At 39.8% G+C, this 20,130-nt stretch overlaps 2 protein-coding genes across 12 annotated transcripts in view; both read right to left on the bottom strand.

Moving 5' to 3' along the window:
• The window catches only part of CADPS2 (calcium dependent secretion activator 2), a 517,989-nt gene that overhangs the window by 330,981 nt on the left and 166,878 nt on the right, over positions 1 to 20,130 (bottom strand). The window lies entirely within an intron of this gene.
• Positions 16,878 to 19,525, bottom strand: RNF133 (ring finger protein 133). Its single transcript, XM_045864332.2, has one exon. The coding sequence runs from the start codon at positions 19,000 to 19,002 to the stop codon at positions 17,872 to 17,874; it is 1,131 nt and encodes a 376-aa protein (XP_045720288.1). The 5' UTR covers positions 19,003 to 19,525; the 3' UTR covers positions 16,878 to 17,871.

Genomic DNA, 20,130 nt, shown 5'->3' with positions numbered 1-20,130 from the left:
AGTATAGAAAAGACTTATTTTCTGTTTCTAAGCTGAAACTAATTCTTAAGAGACAGGTGTAAGAATAATGCCTTTACTTTATGCAGATGAACAAAAATATATTCCATAATGTACTTTGTCCAAGAACACCATTAACTACTTCGGGACACATTAAGGGTGATTTCATCTCCTTTGCCACCCTCATTTCATTGCACAACTCTCACTGGGTACTAGAATTCAAGATAAATTATATATACACGTATTTTTTCCTAATTCCTATGAGACTTTTATATTGTTAAATGGGAACATATGGAAGCTCAGGAATCAAAGTCGTCAATTTATTACTTTTCTGTGCTGCCCTCCCAGTACCCTGCCTGTGTCAGTTAGTGCAACTTCACAAAGTGTTGGAGGGAGGAAGGAAGGGGGAAGAAGGGCTCCCTTCTCACACCTGCAGGCACGTGGCACGAACACGTGGGCAGCTTATCCCAGCCTGAGGGTGGCTTCCTAGGGCACCACCCCCACTGGCAGATCCCCAGTGAGTTCTACAGTGCCGCACCTCAGAAGGCAGACTCCCCAGGTGTCCCATTAGTGTGGCACTTCAGTCAAACTCTCTGCCATGCAGTAGGACATGCCACATCTTCTCCAATGAGGTCTGGATCCCAGGCTTTGAGATGTGGGGAGCAGGACCCTCTTCCAGATTTGTTCCTTCCCTGGATGCTGTGCTCCCTATATCTACTACTCCTATATTCTCCAGTTTTCCTTACCCATTGCAACCAATCCCTCACTGATTAAATTTTCCCTACTCAGTTGTGTGGTTTCTGTCTCCAGACTGCACCCCGATACAGAAATATAAGTAACATTCTTTCTATGGGAGAGTATTTAGAGTTGAGATAAACAACTTTTAAAAATTTGGTAATTGCGTACAAAGCTGGAACAGCAAGATATGTTTAATGTGCAATATAAATACCTTAATGCTGGCTTCAGAAAAAGCTTTTAATTACTTGGTATCTAATACTTTTAAGTTGGCAGGGATTTTTATTTTTTCTCAACTTCTGCCTAACTCAGTCCTCAATTCTACCAAGTAACCCAACAATGTTTTTTGAAGAAAGTTTAATAATAAGTCTTTGGAGTGTTAACTCCCCTATAAAACCCTACCTAAAACCATACTAACTCAGTCAAATTACATGTTATTTATGGATACTTACTAAGTAACCTTGTGTCAGGCCTTTTGCTAAGTATTGAGGGGACAGAAGAGTGAATGGGCCAGAGACCCTGCCCTCAAAGCTCACACAACCAGAGAGAGACAGGATAAATAATACAGTAAGAACAAGAATGGCAGCCTATTGAAGGGGAGTAAAGAAAAGTAAGTTATGAACTCCATTGTCTAGGAACAAGGTTGAGGATAAATGGGGCACAAAACAAAGACAGGGACCTGTGATTTGAATGACCTGTGGGTTGAAGGGGAAAAGGGAGAAAACACATTTCAGGAAAACAACAGAAATAAAAAGCACAGAGGCATTAACAGCATGGCCTTTTGAGGGCAATGTAAGAACTTCCATCCCGCAGGAGCATTACATTTAAGGGTGAGGGGAGCAAAAGTTGCGCCAAGCAGACCAACAGAGACCAGATGGCCAAATGCACTGTGTGCCAAGCAAGGGATCTGAGCTCTCTCTGATAACTGAGAGTCCGTGATGGCTGGGCAACCCAGGTATTAACAGGCTGAGAAACAAGAGTTACACAAAAGAACTGGTGGCAGCATCAAGGGTAGATGAAAATAAACCAGAACAGAGATTGGGGTATCAGTTATCCAACAAGTACGGCAGACCAGGTAAAAACAGGAAGGACCTAGGGCAAGGGTCATGGGCTAGAGAACTAGGGAGAGGCAAGAGGGAGTTAGAGAAGACAGAACTAACATATGTTGGTTATTTACAGAATGTAGAAAGGTAGGAAAATTTTGATGATTTTTTTTAAAACTGGGGTGCCTAGATTCCATTAACCAAAGAAGAATACAGATGAACAATGTATTTGTGGGGGGTGGGGGGGATCAGGGATTATTAGCTTAGTTTTGGTAGGGGTCAGCTTTGAAGACAAAGTAAACTAAAAACAAAGAGTCAAGAACAAGACTCTAAGAAATACCAACATGTAAACAACTGGCAGAAGAGCTTGATCCAAGAGAGGCTGGTAGTGTCAGAGAAGTAGAAGGCAAAATACCATAACAGCGATCAAGAGGGGAGAGCATCTCAAGAGAAAGAGAATCAAATGCCGCAAGAGAAATCAACCAAATTAAGAAGAGACTGGTCTTCATCACCAGAGGTCACCTTCGACAGAGACTTCCTGGTGTGGAAGAGAGTGGGAGCCCATCTACAGGAGACGAAAGAGGACAAGTTGCCAAAATTAAGACAGCAAACATCTTTTCTTTTAGGAAGCAGGAATAAAAAAAGGGAATGAGAGAGAAGCAAGAAGCTGGACTGGGAAACTGCATTTAGGCAAAGAGGGAGACAAGTCAGGAAAGAGAGGTAGTTTAAGGTATGGATGACAAAATAATGACAATGTGGCCCTCCTGAGATTAGGATTGCAATTTGATGTGAGACCCGAAGCAGAAGCATCAGCTAAAAGCTACTCCCTGGTTCCTAATGCTGAGGTACTGTGAGATGACAAGTACATATTTATCATTTTAAGTTGCTAAATTCTGGGATAATTTGTTATACAGCAATACATAATACATTCATATACCCACACAGTTTACTCTTGCTTCATGTGGGTCTTCGTTATATCATTTTTCCGAAAGAAGTCCCCCCCACCGCACCCCCGCCTATTTGTCATTCTTACCCTTTTATCTTGCTCTAGTTTTCTTTTTAGTACATGGCACCAGATACATATTTGTCTCCCCAAAATAGAAAGTATGTACCACCAGAGCAGACACTCAGTTTTGTATGCCTCTGAATCCAGTGCCTAATATGGAGCCTGTCCTATAATTAGAGCTGAATAAAGATTCGTTGAAGAAAGTAAGGACTATCTATAGACATTGAATTCTCTTGAAGCTAAAGAAGATTAGATAGGCATCTAGCTCCCAGATTTCCTGAGCTATGGATGCCTGTGTGAGAGGAACCAGGAGATGGATACACACTAAAAAACCGAATGTATAAGATGTGGTATGACTGAAAGGAATACCCTTCAGAAGACAAGAGAGAGTTTGCATGAGGAAGGAAAAAGTAATGATCTGAAAGCAGGAGTAAGCAACAGTCCTCCTCTGATCCGAAGTATAGGAAAGGAAGGCCTACCATCATAAGAAGGCTGCTTTTCTCTTCCGTGCTCCCCTTTGGGATTCTGTGCTGACGAGCATCCACTTTGCACATGCTCCCAATTCTGACACCATCACAAAGTGCGATCCAACAAATGATCCTCGTATCACTCAAGCTGCAGACATGGCTAATACCAACCAATAGCTCCTTACTTGTAAGGTTAGGGTGCCAGTGGGACAAATCTCATAATGGAATGCATGACTTTTCCTATTGTTTGCTCTGCCTTTTGTCTGCTTCAGTGAATGTCAGATCCTACTTTTTTTGAGACCTGGAAACCATTCTCAACTCCTCCATCTTCTCAATGTTTATTTCCCAACTTACAACTTATCACTAAACCCTGATGATCCTACCAGCCCCTAAATTCCTCTCAGATCATCTTTGCCTCTTCTTGTGCCCACAAGAGTTCTTCATGCCCCTCATTCTGTCTCAGCTGGCTAAGAGCAACAGCCTCTTAACTAGCCTTCCTGCCTCACAAATTTTCCTAAAAGCCACCCAACTCCCATTTCCCCAACTTTTTCCCTTCAGTAGTATCAAACTAGTGTTTTTTGTTTGTTTGTTTTTGTTTTTTGTTCTTTTAATCTGGTCATTTCAATCCTTCTCCAGCTTACAAATTCTTCACTGACTTTCCACCAAAATTGTCCACCAAGGTCCTACTTCAAATAGCTCCAAACTACCACTCTGGCTTCATCACCAGGCATTCTCCCTTGCTCATTCTCCATGCACTAGCTCCACTCGTCTTCTTTCCAAAACTTCACACTGTCCATCTCACCATCATCTAATTATCCCTTAATAATGCATCAGATCCCACTCCATCAACCTTCTTTAGTGATTCCTTCCCCAATTGCCTTGAATCAGCCTGATCCTGTGTTGTTTGTATGTAATCCCAGTACCCTTTTTCTCCTTTAAAGTACTTATCACCTTGTAATTGTGATAATTAAATGTGGGTTCTAGTGCCATTTTTTTTTTTACTCACTAGAGTGTAAGTCCCATGAAGCCAAAGATGGTTTCACTCTCCACTATATCTTAGTGCCTACCACCAGTCCAAGCACTAAGAGCAAGCACTTAGAAAATATCCACAGAATGAGCTAATGAGGAGGGAATTAATGGTATGGATGGTTATTTCCCCATCCATGCACTTGCATAACTTCAATTAACCACTAAGATTTACTGATTTTTAATTATATGCTTAACCTAAGACATAGATCTTGTCCACATGAATGGGAGAGAAAGACATCTCAGAAGGATGCCTGAGTAATGTCACAGAGGAAAGAAAAACTAGTTTTGTGAAGAAAAATGCATATTGTTTAAAAACAATGCATAAATGACAATCTGCTGTAACTGCAGAAATGATAGTTTTTAAAAATTTTTCAGGTATTGTAAGTTATGGAACTACAATGATGGACTTAGTCCCAGGAGATATAAACGATCTTAATATTGTATCCTTTCACAGAAATAATTAAAGGCAGATAAAGTGTGGCCATATAAAGAGGCTGGTCCTAGAAGTTGGTCTCCAAGCCTTGGATGCATATATACCAGCTTTCTACTCTAAGGCCCAAGATCCTCAAAGAGATTCTATCTGGGGTACATCTAGGGCACCATATTGGTACTGAAGCAGCCATGGGAATTCTGTTTATGGACAAACTCACTGATGAGCGGGTATTCTGTCTCCCTACAGCTCTTCACATGTTATCTCCTTTTGTGCCCACAATCACCCTATGCCACCTTTAGCTTTTTCTTTTATAGATTAAGTGATTTAGGCTGTGAAGTAATGGCCTAAGGTCACATATTGGAAGAACAGAGACTAATGGAATCCAAAAGCAACAGTACTTATTCTTCTCTCGAAATTCTCCCACTCCTATCAAAGGTTCACCCCTGGCAGCCATAATTCTGATTGGTAATTCCACAGATGTTGGCCCATCCCATCAGTGACCTTTATGTGAAAATGTCACCGAACACCCAACCAGTTCAGTGTGGGAGTTAGGAAGGGGACATAAAAAAACTGTAACATAGCATGTAGTCAGTTTTCCATATTTTAGCGAGTTATATCTTGTACAGGCACCTGCTGAGCACCACCAATGGTGCTTTCCATCCACCTGCTCAGTTTATATACTAAAAGAAGTCATGGTGAGTAACAAAACTGAAATGTGAGAACTACAACAGAATACTGTATCTGCAAAAAGTCTGCTCAACTGTCCAAATAAAACTTCAAATACACTTTTCCACAAAAGCACTTATTGTTCACACATTACTTTTGATCTGATCCATGCATTGCTTCTTTGCTTCAGAAGGATTGCATAATGACGAGAAGAACATTATCTGCTTGCCGAACCATTGTGGCTATCCATGAGATGCTTCCTGGGAAGGCTGCCCGCATGTGTTCTGCCAGAAAAACACGGAGAACGTACAAGAGCCCCACTTATAAGAGATGCCTTTTTCTCCTTAATAATACCAACTACTACTAATTCCCATAATGTATGCTGTGCATAGAGAAACAATGGCTGTTTTTAAAATGATTTGTCAGGTGTTACCAATTCATGAAGCCTTTTAACAGTGATGGATTTAGTTCCACTACATGTCAATTTCTCATTTTCTACTGTCAACACCAGTATTTATCAACTCATTTCATATGCCCAAAGCCAGTCATTAGGTTCCCTGTCGGGACTGTATTGTGTCAGTCTCTTCATCCATCTGGAGTCTTTCAAGTTGCCTTTCCAGTCTTCCCTTCCACCTCTCTGGAGAACATAGTTTCTGTTCCAATAAAGGGGCACACTTGTTTAGCACAACACTCGACAAGTTTCCTCCCCCATACCTCACCCATTTGTTCCATAAATATGTTGTCAAAACATACTATGTGCTGGGCAATGTGCTCAGTGTTGAAAATGTACTAGTGAGCCAAAGACATGAGTTTGCTGCCTTCACAGAACTTACACTGGAGGAAAACAAATAATTACAGAAACTAATAGGACTGCAGCTTAGTGAATACTACTGGGAATTTCTGGAGTCATGAGAGTTTGTAACGAAGTTCTGAACCCATCTGAGGGGGTCACAGAGGATTCCCGAAGGAGGTGAGTGGAGATATGAAAATGGAGAGGAATTCATTTGGAAATGTGGGGAGACCAAGGGATAGTGGATGGGGGAAACAGCTGGTCTAAGTGGGCTTGAAATGGTCCTTGGGCTTCAGTGAAGGGAGTAAGGATCTAGCGGAATGAGAAGATGCTAGAGAGGAGGGACAGGATTCATAAGCCTTGGAAGGTATTTGGTTTTTATCTCGAGAACATGGAATGCTTTCCAAACATTAAAGTCAGGGAGTCACATGATTAAAACAGCATTTTGAAAAAAGCTAGAATATTAACCTTCACAACACAAAGTAGGTGCTAGCATCTATTCTGAAGGCTTTAAAAAATAAAAAATTTTAAAAATTTTAAAAATAAAGCATAGAGGGGGGAAAAGAAACATGCCAGAGATCATGTAGCCAGGAGTGGAAGAGTGGAAAAGTGAAAATTTAAGCCCAGACGGTCTCACTTGAGAGCCCTCTTCTTCCCCCCTCTGCCATGCAATCCAATTTGGGGATTTACCAGCTTATGGTTCATTCAACTGAGCAACAGATTTGAGTGGATGAAAATAATCAGGAGGTAGAAGTTTCTCTGGTTACTCTCTACCTCCTCTATGAAGCTTCTCACTGCTTGATACCATTTCTTTATTCTGAGCCTTCAGGGAGGAGCTCCCCATCCTCCCTGAAGGAATCAAACATAGCTGTCCTCATGCCACAGCAAATTCTGTAGAGCATCACTGTATTTCTCCCTTACTTAGGCTATGAATTTCATTAGACCTGCACCTTTAAACCTCTGTAAGGTCTGGTATCATTCAACACTCAAATTTTAAAGAAAATCATGAGGTCCTTTTATTAGTAATGTACTTTGGAAAGTTCCTGAATCCAAAAGGTAGTGTTTTGACCCCTGTGGGATGTAGTTTTCCCTGATTCAGTGTAAGTTAATGTAGATTGCAAAGTAATTTTAGTAAAGCTAAATTTATTCAATATTATAATAGAAATCATAGGTTCAACAAGCTACTTATTTATAGTACAATGTTAATACATTGTGGGTTAATTTTTTCTTATTGTGGTTAATCTTTCTTGGCAAAAAACAGAAAGGCTATACTTGACCTTGGTGTTCACTGATCCATGAATTCCAAAGGTTTGGAAACCAATGATTTAACCAGTCCCATTCCCTTATCAAATGTAGGAAAAAAATGATAAAAAAAACTGATAGCAAACAATCTTTTATTTGAAAAATAAATTAGGTAAGTGGTAACTTTACACCTCTATCTTTAAACTAGAAAGCAAGTGCTCTCAAAGGACGCTTCCTTATAACTAACCTAACTACCCTTAGAGCAAATCTAAACCCTCTAAGCTACAAAAATCTTCTTGCATTGTCTTATGGTTCAATTGAGAAAAGCTTATATCCAAATAGACAAAGATCTGAAACATATGAAACTTTTTATTGCTAAAAATATATGCTATTCCTATTATCTTAACAATATTAGAGTTTTTAGAAAGCTTTTTTTTTTTTTTTTATCTAGTATCAGCTAATAGCAGATCCTTTAGTTTTCTTTATAGGTATTTTTCCAACACAATGATTTCCTTAAACTTCCCTAAGCCAATGGCATACTTTCCTTAACCCTGTAACAACAGAGCCTGAAACTAAAAAAGTTACTAAGCCACTCACTCTAAGGACAAACATACACAGAGAAGCAAGATCACTGGGCACCAGCTGGCCTTCCAATCCCGAGACTGAGATGGTTTAGGGTTAAAAAAAAAAAAAAAAATGTTCACAGTGGAAAAGCTAGGACATAGCAAATGTGAATTTCTACAGTAAATTTCTGTATGAATATATAAAGTGAAAAAAGATGCTACCCTCCCTCAACCCATGCCCTTCACTCTTATTTCATTCCACATTTCATGGTACCACAGAAAACACTAAGGGGCGCCTCGGTGGCTCAGTTGTTTAAGTCTGCCTTTGGCCCAGGTCATGATCCCAGGGTCCTGAGATCGAGTCCCATGTCAGGCTCCCTGCTCAGTGGGGAGCCTGCTTCTCCCTCTGCCCCTCCCCACTGCTTGTGGGCTTTCTCTAACAAAAATCTTAAAAAAAAACCCAAAAACCAAAAAAACACTAAGTTCCTGGGTTGAGCTCGTCTGTTCTACCTATTTTATAAAGATGATTTTTTTCCCTCATGATACAGAAAAAATTTTAATTTAGTGTATTACTTCTGTAGTCTCATAGTATCTAATGTTCAATAAATCCTTTATTACATGGAATGAAGAATATGTGCTTGGTCTTCCAGCTTTACAATATTCCAAAGTCAATTCTGTAATTCTGTTCACTTCACCCTCATTTCTGTGCCACTCCTTTTGTCAGCGGGGAAATAATGTAACACACACTGGAGGGGAATCAGACCCGGGTGTTTAGGGCGTGACACGAGCTGAGAAACCCTGCAGCATCCCAGCTCAGTCTCCTCACTGGTGGAAGAGGGATAACAACCTTTTTTTTTTTTAAAAAAAAAAGATTTTATTTTTTATTTTTTTGACAGAGAGAGACATAGCGAGAGCAGGAACACAAGCAGGGGGAGTGGGAGAGGGAGAAGCAGGCTTCCCACAGAGCAGGGAGCCCGATGCGGGACTCGATCCCAGGACCCTGGGATCATGACCTGAGCCGAAGGCAGACGCTTAACGACTGAGCCACCCAGGCGCCCAGATAACAACCTTCTTAACACAACTTTAGTATTACAGAATAAATTAAGAGTTTAGTCAGTGTTATGGGAAGTGTGAGCCGTGGACCAAGCCAGTACCCAAATTATTAATATCTGTCCATCATTAAGTACAGAGAATTTTTAGATACTTACAAGTGATGTGACATTGCCCTGACATCCAAAAGCAGAATTCTACACTAACATTTTGTTATGAAAGTGTCCACACAGAAAAACTGAAAGAAAGGTTTGTAGTGGTTTGAAAAATCACTTAACCAATCTCAGTTCTTTATCAAACGTGAAGAAATCATAAGTTAAAACACATAACAACTGCCTTTGTTCTGACATATACCTCCAGCCTAGATTCTACAAATGACATTTTAGTCTAGCATTTCTCTCACATATCCATCTACACCTCCATCAATCCAAATTATTTTTGTTATGCAATTCAGAATAAGTCAAACACATGATTTTTATTTTACAAAATAATCCGCAATGGATTGGAAAACAAACACTGGCCCCTTCGCTGCAGGTACAGTATCTCAGGAAACTTTTGAGAAGACTGGTGATATACTAATGTTGACACAGAAAATTGAGAAAGAATATTTCTAAAAACCGGGTGCACAGGTGGCTCAGTTGGTTAAGTGTCTGCCTTCGGCTCAGGTCATGATTCTGGAGTCCCGGGATCGAGCCCCGCATTGGGCTTCCTGCTCAGCAGGGAGTCTTCTTCTCCCTCTGCTCCTTATCCTGCTCTTGCTTTCACTCTAATAAATAAAATCTTAAAAAATATTTCTAAAAACCAAGTTGCTTTATTTTCTACAATACTGTCAAGATACCAGAGAATGAGCTACTACCCTTTCATATTCTACATGTCTAAAACATGACTCTTAAGGATACCAAGTTATTTACTCTTGACAAGCAAGGAGCCTACAGCAGAGAAATGAAGTTCCTTACAGCAGAGAAATGAAGTTCCTTACAGCAGAGAAATGAAGTTCCAAAATGAAAATGAAATAAAATCCTGAAAAGTCAATCTTCAAAGCAAACATCCTGCTAAGTCAAAGAAAGATGAGCCCCCAAATCACTGAACTACAACCTCCCTGACATCTAATGGCTCTCAATAAATATTTGTTGAATCAATTTCTCTAGTTTACACCTTGTAGTTATTTGTTTTTCCACCAGATGGCAACTATGCATGGAACAACAATGTTGGTTTTTAACCCCAGCATTGGGTTTTCAGCATAGTGAGGGACTTCAAAGGTACAAATCCAAGAGCCCTTTCAGAACTTGGATTCCCCTGGGGCGCCTGGGTGGCTCCATGGGTTTAAGCGTCCGACTCTTGATTTCGGCTCTGGTCATGATCTCAAGGTCGTGGATTGGAGTTTTGTGTTGGGCTTGCACTCAGTGGGGAGTCTTGAGGATTCTCTGCCTCTGCCTTATCCCTTGTTTCCTAGTAGCAATACTTCCCCTATAGTAGTCCTGTTCTCACAGACTTCTATCCCCTATAATACCAAAGAAAATGTAAGTTCTTCCAAGGCCATTCTTAGACTTTTTAATGGCAGCTAACCTGGTGTTCAACCTTCCAGGTTAACCACTGCTCAAGTGACAGGCCCCCTTACTAAGCTGGTGGCTCTCCACACATGCTGCAATTCCCACGTATGTGTTCCAGTGCAGAGCCTGCATTCTTTCCAGGTCTTTGGTTCCATTGTTCATCTTCTTAGTGAAGCCTCCTCCATTTAAAACTGCAACTCTGCCTCCGACAGTTCCTGCCCTGTTTTCAGTTTTTTTCTCCACAGCACTTACAACCATTTAAAGTATTACATTTGTACTATGACTTAATCCCACCAGAAAGCAAGTTCCATTAGAGCAATGGGATCTGTATGGTTCACCCTTGTACTTCCAGGGCGATCAACATCGGCTGAATGAGTGAAATCATCAGTGAACTTGCCATTGGAGTAAGATCTCACCATTAGCACGAAAAGGAGTAATTCTAGCTACAGCAGTAGCAGTGCTATGAACACAGAAGATGCCGTGCACCTTCAGGGGGCCTGCTTAGACGTAGTTCAGCTACATTTTTATGGACACTAGGTCTCCCTCATTTGTGAAGCTGGGTGTATGAACCCAAACCTAGGAATTTACATAATTCCCTTCTGCATTTCATCTATTGTCCTCTGTTTTAATATTTTCAGACCTTTACTAAATAGGTGGTATTAGGAACCATCTTCATCCAGTGTGGGCTGCCCAACCTAGTGTGTGGACTGCCCTAAGCTCTTTCTGCTTTTGGGGTTTTTTCTAACTTTCTACTTTGGAACTCATATGCTTCCTCACAAATCCCTTCGCAGTGTAATAGTGATGGCAGAGAAACCAGAACTGGGAGAGGAAAGGAATAAGCATTTATATGCACAAGTCATGCACAAATCAGAGAAGTTGGGCACATGAAATATGCCTAAATGCGTCTCTTAATGTAACAATAGCAACTTTTATCTGTGTACTGCTTTAAGATGCACAATTATCTTCACTTATACTTTTTCATTCTGATTCCATCTATGTGATACTTTCTTTATTGAACATAAACTGACTTTGAGACCCAGCAGAGGTCCCTAAACTTGAATGTTCATCAAAATCATCTGGAGGACTTGTTAAAACAGGTATCTGCCCCCCCCTCCACCACACTCCTCAATTTTCCAACTCCATAAGCTCTGCAGTGGGGCCTGAGAATCTGCATTTCCAACAATTTCGAGCGATGTTGCCACTACTAGCCCGAGGGCTGTTGTTCTGAGATGTTCTGCCTTGGGGAAAGGACACACATACAGGTCATCTAATGTAAAAAGCATAGTGGTCTTTTCCATAGGCAACTGTGCTTATCACTGAACTTTCAAATGGAATGATAATTATTAGGGGGGAATTATAAAAATTATTTAACACTCTCAAACTGCAAAGGAAAAAAAGGGCTACACAGACCGCCCTCCCCCAACGAATTCATTTTTTACACAAGAGATCAATTCCAGAATCAGTACTTCCTAATTGTAAGCAGGCTTCCCCCTGGAGCTCAACTTTCCCTTCTCAGATACATCCTGCCCACACCCTCACCCACCCACACTCCTTTATCACTAATTACACTGAGATTTCACCAGTTACCACTATTCTACCCTCCCACTAGCACTCCCAATACCTTTTAGCTGGGAGTTTTTTTCTAAGGCCCAACCCTCTAAGTCCTCTAAACAGGACTCATCTAACACTCTCTCCTTAAACGCTAGCTTTTCAAGCTAACTATAGCGTAGTGGTAAAGACCAGGAGCTGTGAAACCAGATCAAGGTCAAACATAGATCCTGCCACATAACAGCTGCTTAACACTGGGCAAATTGGTTAGCCTCTGTGGGTCTCTACTTTTCTCATCTAAAGAATGGGATACTAATAGTGCATACCTCAGTTACTGTTAGGATGCATTAAGTTTCTACCTTTTAAGTCCTTGTTATACTGAAATTGGTATTACCACTACCACCCCCTCACCATCCTTTTTTGAGAGAGAAACTCATACAGCACTGCACATGGGAATACTATAAAATCAAGGAATCCAAAATAATATTAAATTTTACATTTCAGTAAATCATTAATATAAAAGTCAATGGTGGGTTGATTTGCTAGTAAATCACCACAATTGAGTACTTAGCATACATCATGCCTTTTGCTATGTTTTCACTTACCTCATTTAATTTGTATAGACCTATACTTTCAGATGTGTAGTGAACATTACCATAAATTCCTTGGATTCCTCAAATCCAGCATACTCAAAATTTGAACTCCTCTTCCACCCCAAACCTGCTTTGCCTATTTTTCTACCTCCCTGAATGCCATCATCATCATCACCTAGTGCCCCAGCCAGAAATCCAGGAGTCATCCTTGACCCTTCCTTAACCCTTCCTGACCCTAACCCTTCCATTCTGTATCCACTGTGTTGCTACACTGGAGATAAACAGAAGATGAAGGTTATGGGTATAGACAAGTTTTGAAATCAGTGATACCCTGGTCATTAAAAAATGAGGCAGAAAACACAAACGAGCAAATGAAATCAAAGAACATAACCTTGAAGGTGACCCATGTTATACTCTTCTCACCTGATTCACCTACTATTGCTTTTATTCATATTTTGTCTTTATCACTCCTGGATTATTACAACAGCCTCTGGAATTCCTGGTCTTCGAGTTCCTTAACCAAAGTTCTATAGGACACCAACTTCCTTATAAAACCCTGTTGTTAGAACAGACTCTAAGTATAGAGAACAATCTCAGTTGCTAGAGGGGAGATGGGCCAGGGGATGGGTTAAATGGGCGATGGGGATTAAGAAGTGCACTTGTGATGAGCAGCACTGGGTGTTGTACATAGGTGATGAATCACTGACTTCTACACTTGAAACTAATAATACACTGTATGTTAACTGGAATTTAAATAAAAACTTGTAAAAGAAAAATATTAGGAATCCACGACTTATCAGGGTTCTTACTTTAAATCCTTTTTTTTTTTTTGCCTGAATTACCAATAAACATCTTTCTTTAGGGAAAGAAACAATTATTGTTCACATCATTCCCAAATGGTAGCTCCATTTCAAATGTTATTTCCTTCTAAGTATCCCTTGCTTCTCTAGTTGAAATCCATTCTTTCATATTCCCAGAAGCCTTTATCAATTACTATTCATGAAATATCACCATTTATGATTGATATTTAGATTTCTACCTCAATATTTTGAGTAAAGTGAAAACAAGTCAATGTGAAAGAAGCAAAAGGTGAAACTGAGAACTTGATTAATGTAAAGGCTCTTTGGGACAGCCTTATGGTAGCAGTTCTCAATCCTGTCTGCACATTGGAATCAACTGGGTAACTAAAAAAAATTCTGATGCCTGAGTCCCAGAGTACAGGTCCTGGGTGCAGCCTGAGCACTGAGATTTTTAAAAGCTTTCCAAGGGATTCTGATGTGCAGCCAAGGCCGAGAAATACTGATCAATGAGAAATTTTAAAAAAGGAGTTAAGAGAATAAAGAATTTTTATTTATTTTTTTAAAGATTTTATTTATTTGATAGAGAGACAGACAGAAGAGCACAAGCAGAGGGAATGGCAGAGGGAGAGGGAGAAGGAGGCTCTGCACTGAGCAGGGAGCCTGATGCGGGACTCGATCCCAGGGCCCTGGGATCATGACCTGAACCGAAGGCAGATGCTTAACCATCTGAGCCACCCAGGCGCCTGAGAATAAAGAATTTTTAAATGGAAGTAAACACCTGGTGAAAATCAAAAGAGAGGACTCAGGACCAACAAATGGTCCTGTAAAGAAGTCTAGAAGGCAAGGAATTCAGGGGCACGTGGTAGAGTAAAGCAAATGGCTTACAGTTGGTTCTAGGCTGCAGCTGGAAAAGAGATGGGCTGAGAAAGAATGGGTGCAGGAAACCCTGCTTAGAGTGACAACAAAGAGCAAACAGTGGAAATGAAAGGTCAAGTAAATTCAGAGAGGGAATTCTGAAAAAAAAAAAAATGCTCTTAGTTGGGAAATTTTCAAAAATGACAAAAGCTGATGTGTGACAACAATGTCGTGTTACTGAATTGAGAGATGAACATTCAGATATAGAGAAGTTTTGAAATCAGGACTACCCTGGTCATCAACAATGAGGAAAATTCATGTCAGCAGCTGAAGTCATCAAGGAACACTGTATCTTGGAGGTCTAAGATGACAGCACAATTGTGAAGACAGGTGTTATGCTTATAGATGGTCTATGAAAAAGGGAGGTTTTGGTGGAGGTATGTGATGAAGACCTTTGACACCTGTGTGCACAGGGAGCCACTCATCTCAGGTGCATCATTCCCTCCTCTGCCAAAAAAAGTTCTTATAGTTTAGAAAAGCAGGCATATACTAAGATATTTCTGTGTTGGTTATTGCAATAACACATAATCCTTATTCTTCATCACTAAGCACCAAACATTTAAAACATGCACTAAATACAAAGCTAAATAAATTCTAAAATCCAGAAACTGGTGCCCGTAGTAAATGATGGAGTAAAGAATATGGAGTCACCATGAATCCTTCACACAGTAGCAATATGTGAATGCTTACTCTTTTTACATCAGTGTTTCTCCAAATTCTGATCCTTTCCCCTCACTGGATTCCTGTGTGCTACTTCAAAAACCAGTAAGTTTGTAAAAGGAGAAAACACTAACCATACACTAAACTTAAATACCATCAGAAACGCCAGATTCCAAGCTCATTAAACCCTTGGAAATACTCACACTATGGTAAATATTATGGCTGACCAACATCTCTCTATAGTACAATTGCCTTATAGTAAGTCTGTAGTAAGAGACAGGGATACAATTAGTTTAGTGTGTCCTATAAGACAAGGAAATGTATAGATAAAATCACCTACTGCATCACCCAATCAGTTGTCAAGTTCTTTAGAATCCTTTTCACTTCAGTAAATATTAAATCTAATTTATCCCAGTAATGAATTTAAAAAGTTGCATTTTTATAAGGAACATCAACCCCCTATTAGAGATGAGTGTGGGTAATCAAACTACTGGAGAATGCAAAAATACATACAAAGAAGAAATGCAAGGGAAATCCATCATGACATTGGTATTAGGGGCAGAATACTTCATATTATAGTGCCATGCCATTATGACAAAATTTATTTACAACACTATGAAAAGAGAAAATGATGCAACCCAAAAAGTAGGTAAAAATCTACTACAATGAATACCTTACATTTGACATAGCAGTCTTATTTCCAGGCCCTGGTTATTAAATTGAGACTAAAAGTGGTTTATTGATCTGTTTACAACACTCTAAAGACAAAAACTAAAACTGTTTTGTTCTGACATAAGAAAAAGCAATGGAAAGCACTTAGTCCACTGCCTGCTACATGGTCGGCACTCAGTGATGACAGTTCCCGAGCTCACTGACCCAAACATAGGTTCTAACACCCTTCAAAGGGCATCCACTGAAAATTCTCTGGGTTAAATGTCCATATTAGCAAGACACTGAATTTTAAAAGTGAGTCAATGTTAATTTCATACACATAAGTCAGGTTTTAGGTTGACGACGACGAACGAAGAAAAGAAACAAAACCAATGAGGGTGCAGAAAAAGACTGAAAGAGAAGGCAAGAGCAGTGTTAGTGTGAAGAGCAAACAACAAATTCCTCAAGTTCTGGGTCTGTCATGCAACATGCCCCCCAGGTTAATTTGCTAGGATGACACAGAATGGTAATGATTCTAGAACGTGGATTCAGGGGCTGCCAGCCCTGCCAGATACATTTACTTCCATAGCTCCAATCAATCTCTTGGGCAGCTGGTGGAAGCCCCCCTAGCTACACCCATGAGCTACTAGCCCTAGGGGCAGAGATGCCAACAGTGGCCAGTCTGAGAAAGTCAACTTATCCTGGTTTAGCCTCAGCTCCTACTAGGTGTGGCCCCTTAAAGGGTCCTCAGGGTCCTGTCTTTTCAATGTGATCCTTAGTACCTCAGAATATAACTTTATTCTCCCAGGTAAGTTGAGAAAGATCCTCAAAATAGTGTTCCTGCTAAATCCTCCACAGTATGGGTGCTCTACGGTTCTTTCAAAGAGCATCTCCTTTGATTAAGTTAGAACCAACTATTGCCCTTCCTTCCATCTGTCTCTGAATTCCAATGCTAGCCCTGAACTCAAGAAACCACTCCTAAGAGATCTCTCTCTAGTGTTGCACAAGAACCAAAACCCCACTATCAGCTCAGGAGAGTTCAAAGGTCCTTGTTAAAATTATGCATGCTAAACTGAAATAAGAGATTCTGGGCTAAAAAAAATCATAGTTTTCCATTTTGTCAAGGTGATTTAGGGTGAAATTTTCAGGATTAACTTCCCATTTATTGTGTATGATTGGGATAAACTGCCCAGTTTTTCATATTAACACATATTTACATAATGAATAAAGTACTGATTCATTCCTTCACTCCAAAAGTATTTGAGTGCCCAGCACTGTGCTAGATCCTGGGAATACAGTGAACAAAATAAACACAATCCCAAGATGTCATAATAAATCACATTGTGATATCTATCTCCAAAATAACCTAGCATATTTTAAATATTTAATGGCAAAACAAACTGGGTAGTATGGTGGAACAAATGGGGAAAAAACTAAACAGAGGATTTATCATTTAAATCTTTCTACAAATTATGAACATGTATTAATTATATGCAATACTGGGCACATATTTAAAAGAGCTAGTGTTTTTCTTTTAAAATTGCTATCATTTTGCATATACAAATCACATTAAAAGGTACTAATAGCTTGAAAAGGACTGCTTGTCAAGAGTAACAGTAATAAAATTCCAAACAGCAAAATTTTCATGCTAAGAATGAAAAAACACAGCACAATGACTTCAAAAGTAGTATATTGTACTATATATAATCTCAAAAAAAATACTCTTCCTAGCACATAAAAGATAGTTTTTCTTTTCCAAACTTAACTGATGGTTTCTGTATAAGGAACATGCAAATATATTAACAATTTTCTTACCAAAATAGAGCCCAATATATGTACAAACATTTAGGGGGAAAAAAGTTTGTCCTTGATTTTAACATGCACCTGTATGTAGAAACAGCCATATATACTCACAGGAATGACAGACACTGACAAACAGTTAACATTTAGCAAAGGCAAAAAAAGAAACAAAAAATCCTGCTAGGCCCTTTTTCTGCTTGACAAAGAATGGAGACAGTTACCAAAGTAACAGAAAGTGACACAAAAACCACACTTCAAACAAACCAACTGCTTGTCAGTATTAGGACTTGAGTTGACAAATAGGTTTAATCCAGTTCCTCAAAGGTCATGCTGTCAAGGTGAAGGATGAACATCTCCCGCTACTGCATGAGGCTGGCTGTCATTCTGAGGACAGGGTTCCTCCTCCGCCGCCACAGGGGTCACTTTGTCTGACCCTCCTGCAGGAGGAAGTTCGTTGTTTGTCCCCTCTTCACTAGGGGGGTTACCAGACAATTCATTCGACATGAGAACTTGCAAAGATTCTGTTCCATCTTCAACATCCACTGGAATGCCCAAAGCTTTAAGAATGTCACATTTGCACATAGGACAGGTCCCATGGGCCAGAATCCAGGGATCGATGCAATTCTTGTGGAAAAAGTGTTTACAAGTGAGAATACGCACTGTGTCATTAGGCTTATAGAGTTCAAAGCAAACTACGCAGCTATCTCCATTCGGACTGATTTCCTCGTCCCCCTCCTTCAGCACCCGAAGCTGAAGCTGGCCAAAGGCTTTCTTGAGATCGGTCGTTAACCGTTGCCATCTCCGGTTCTGAATCCTGGCTACCCAAAGTCTCCAAATATGATAAAAGATGAAATATGCTAAAGTAGCAGTTGTGACAATCACAAAAGACACAAAATAGTGATTCATCCAGATGATGTGTTTTCTCCCCACCTCAACTATGACTGTGACGTGAACTCCCTTCTGAATTAAGTGCAAAATCTCCATGCCCTTTAGGTTACCGATCATCACCACAATGATGTCTTCAAATGCCTGATGAGACATGGGAAAAACCTGATTACCAGTTCCTGGAAAGTTGTAGATGATCACTCCACTGGCTCCCTTCTCAACAGCTACTTTAATTTTCTGCGTGAAGGTACAACCTCCCCGTTCAACAAGCGCGAGCCAGGTCTCGGAGTTCTTTGATCTTCTGAAACTGGTATTGGGATTACACGCATTTTGAGTTTTCCCCTCTGGTGGCACTATAACTCCTGCTACTCTCTTCAAAGTGGAGCCTCTTCCAAACACGCCGGCTTCCCCCAACTCTGACAACATGCGATTCCCAACGTGAAAGGATATGTTCATGTAAGCAGTCCAAACAGCACTAGCTCTGCAACAGTTCTGACTAAGAAGCCAAAGAAAACTAAATTTCATAAGCCAGGAAGATGCAGTGTTGTTTCCATGAGTGCCAATCCTGAGTAGACTCATCTCTCTCTTCACCTAGAGACTGAAGTACCAACCCAACAAAATTATGTGGCTTCCACATCTGTTGGAAATCAATTCAGAACAATAACATGAGAAAAATCTTCCGGGTAAAAACAAGTTTCACTGTCTTCCAGCATGTTTTTCTAAGAAATTCTTAAAGATGTCTTATGAGGTTCCGATGTTTTATTAGAGAGAGAAACACTTTAGATTGAAAAAAAAAAAAATCCCAGTCTCACTAATGTAAACTCCAGATACTGTATGGGTAATGTGATTATGACATAAAAGACAACACAGCCAATTAGAGAAGAGCTTTGAGCCTGCTGGAAACTTACTGGCCTGAATGCTTCAAATACTGTTAGGGGTGATTTCTAGATTGTAAAATCAATTCAATCCTTGAGCTACATGTTAACAGGTATCACTTTAAACAAAAAATTAAATATAAAATCCATACAACACATGCACATACAAAACTTGAAAGCATATGCAAGAAAGCCACAGAATTATCATTTTTCTTGACAATAAATCAGGGAAACATGTAACAAAATGGCAAGTTTTAAATAATTAGAAATTAGTACTGTGAATAATTATGCGGGAAAAGCAGTGAGCTCTGTAGTACCACTTTTAATTCACATTTGGTCACAGTGCAAATTTTTTATTTATCATGTAAACCATTGTACTAAATTTATTTAATAATTGCTTGCTCAGGTTGGTTGGTTCAGTCTGGTTTTGATTTGGATTTTTAAAAGGAGGATTTTGATTTCTAAATCCTGTTAGATTACTTCAGCTTCACTTCTTCACTCTTACATTGACTCTCCATAGGGAAGACAGCGGTAAAGAACATTAATCTCTTTTCTCTGCAGATCTTGGCATCTGCTACTGATCTAACAATATTTTGAGGGAAGAAAGGAAGAGTAGGAGGAAAAAAATTATATGTAGCAGTCTTAGTTTAGCATAATTCATTTTAAACAAAAAGGCAGCTACTGATTTTTAAAAAGAAAAACGTCAAGGTCCCCATTTAGAGTTAACCACCGACAGCAGTGTTAAAGGTCATAGATGCTTTGAGCAAAACCTTTGCCAAAAATCAACAAACATCCCTGGTGAACTGACCCTCTCCACATGTGTGCACGCACA

The sequence above is a fragment of the Mirounga angustirostris genome, unplaced genomic scaffold (genome assembly GCF_029215605.1).
Source record: "Mirounga angustirostris isolate CCGP_5_RB_7025 unplaced genomic scaffold, mMirAng1.0.hap1 SCAF_12, whole genome shotgun sequence".
Taxonomy (NCBI): domain Eukaryota; kingdom Metazoa; phylum Chordata; class Mammalia; order Carnivora; family Phocidae; genus Mirounga; species Mirounga angustirostris.
This window is presented reverse-complemented; position numbering and strand designations above follow the sequence as displayed.

What these genes read in the sequence shown, in the direction of transcription:
- RNF133 (XM_045864332.2), bottom strand. Translation starts at nt 19,002, where the DNA reads ATGAGTCTACTCAGGATTGGCACTCATGGAAACAACACTGCATCTTCC.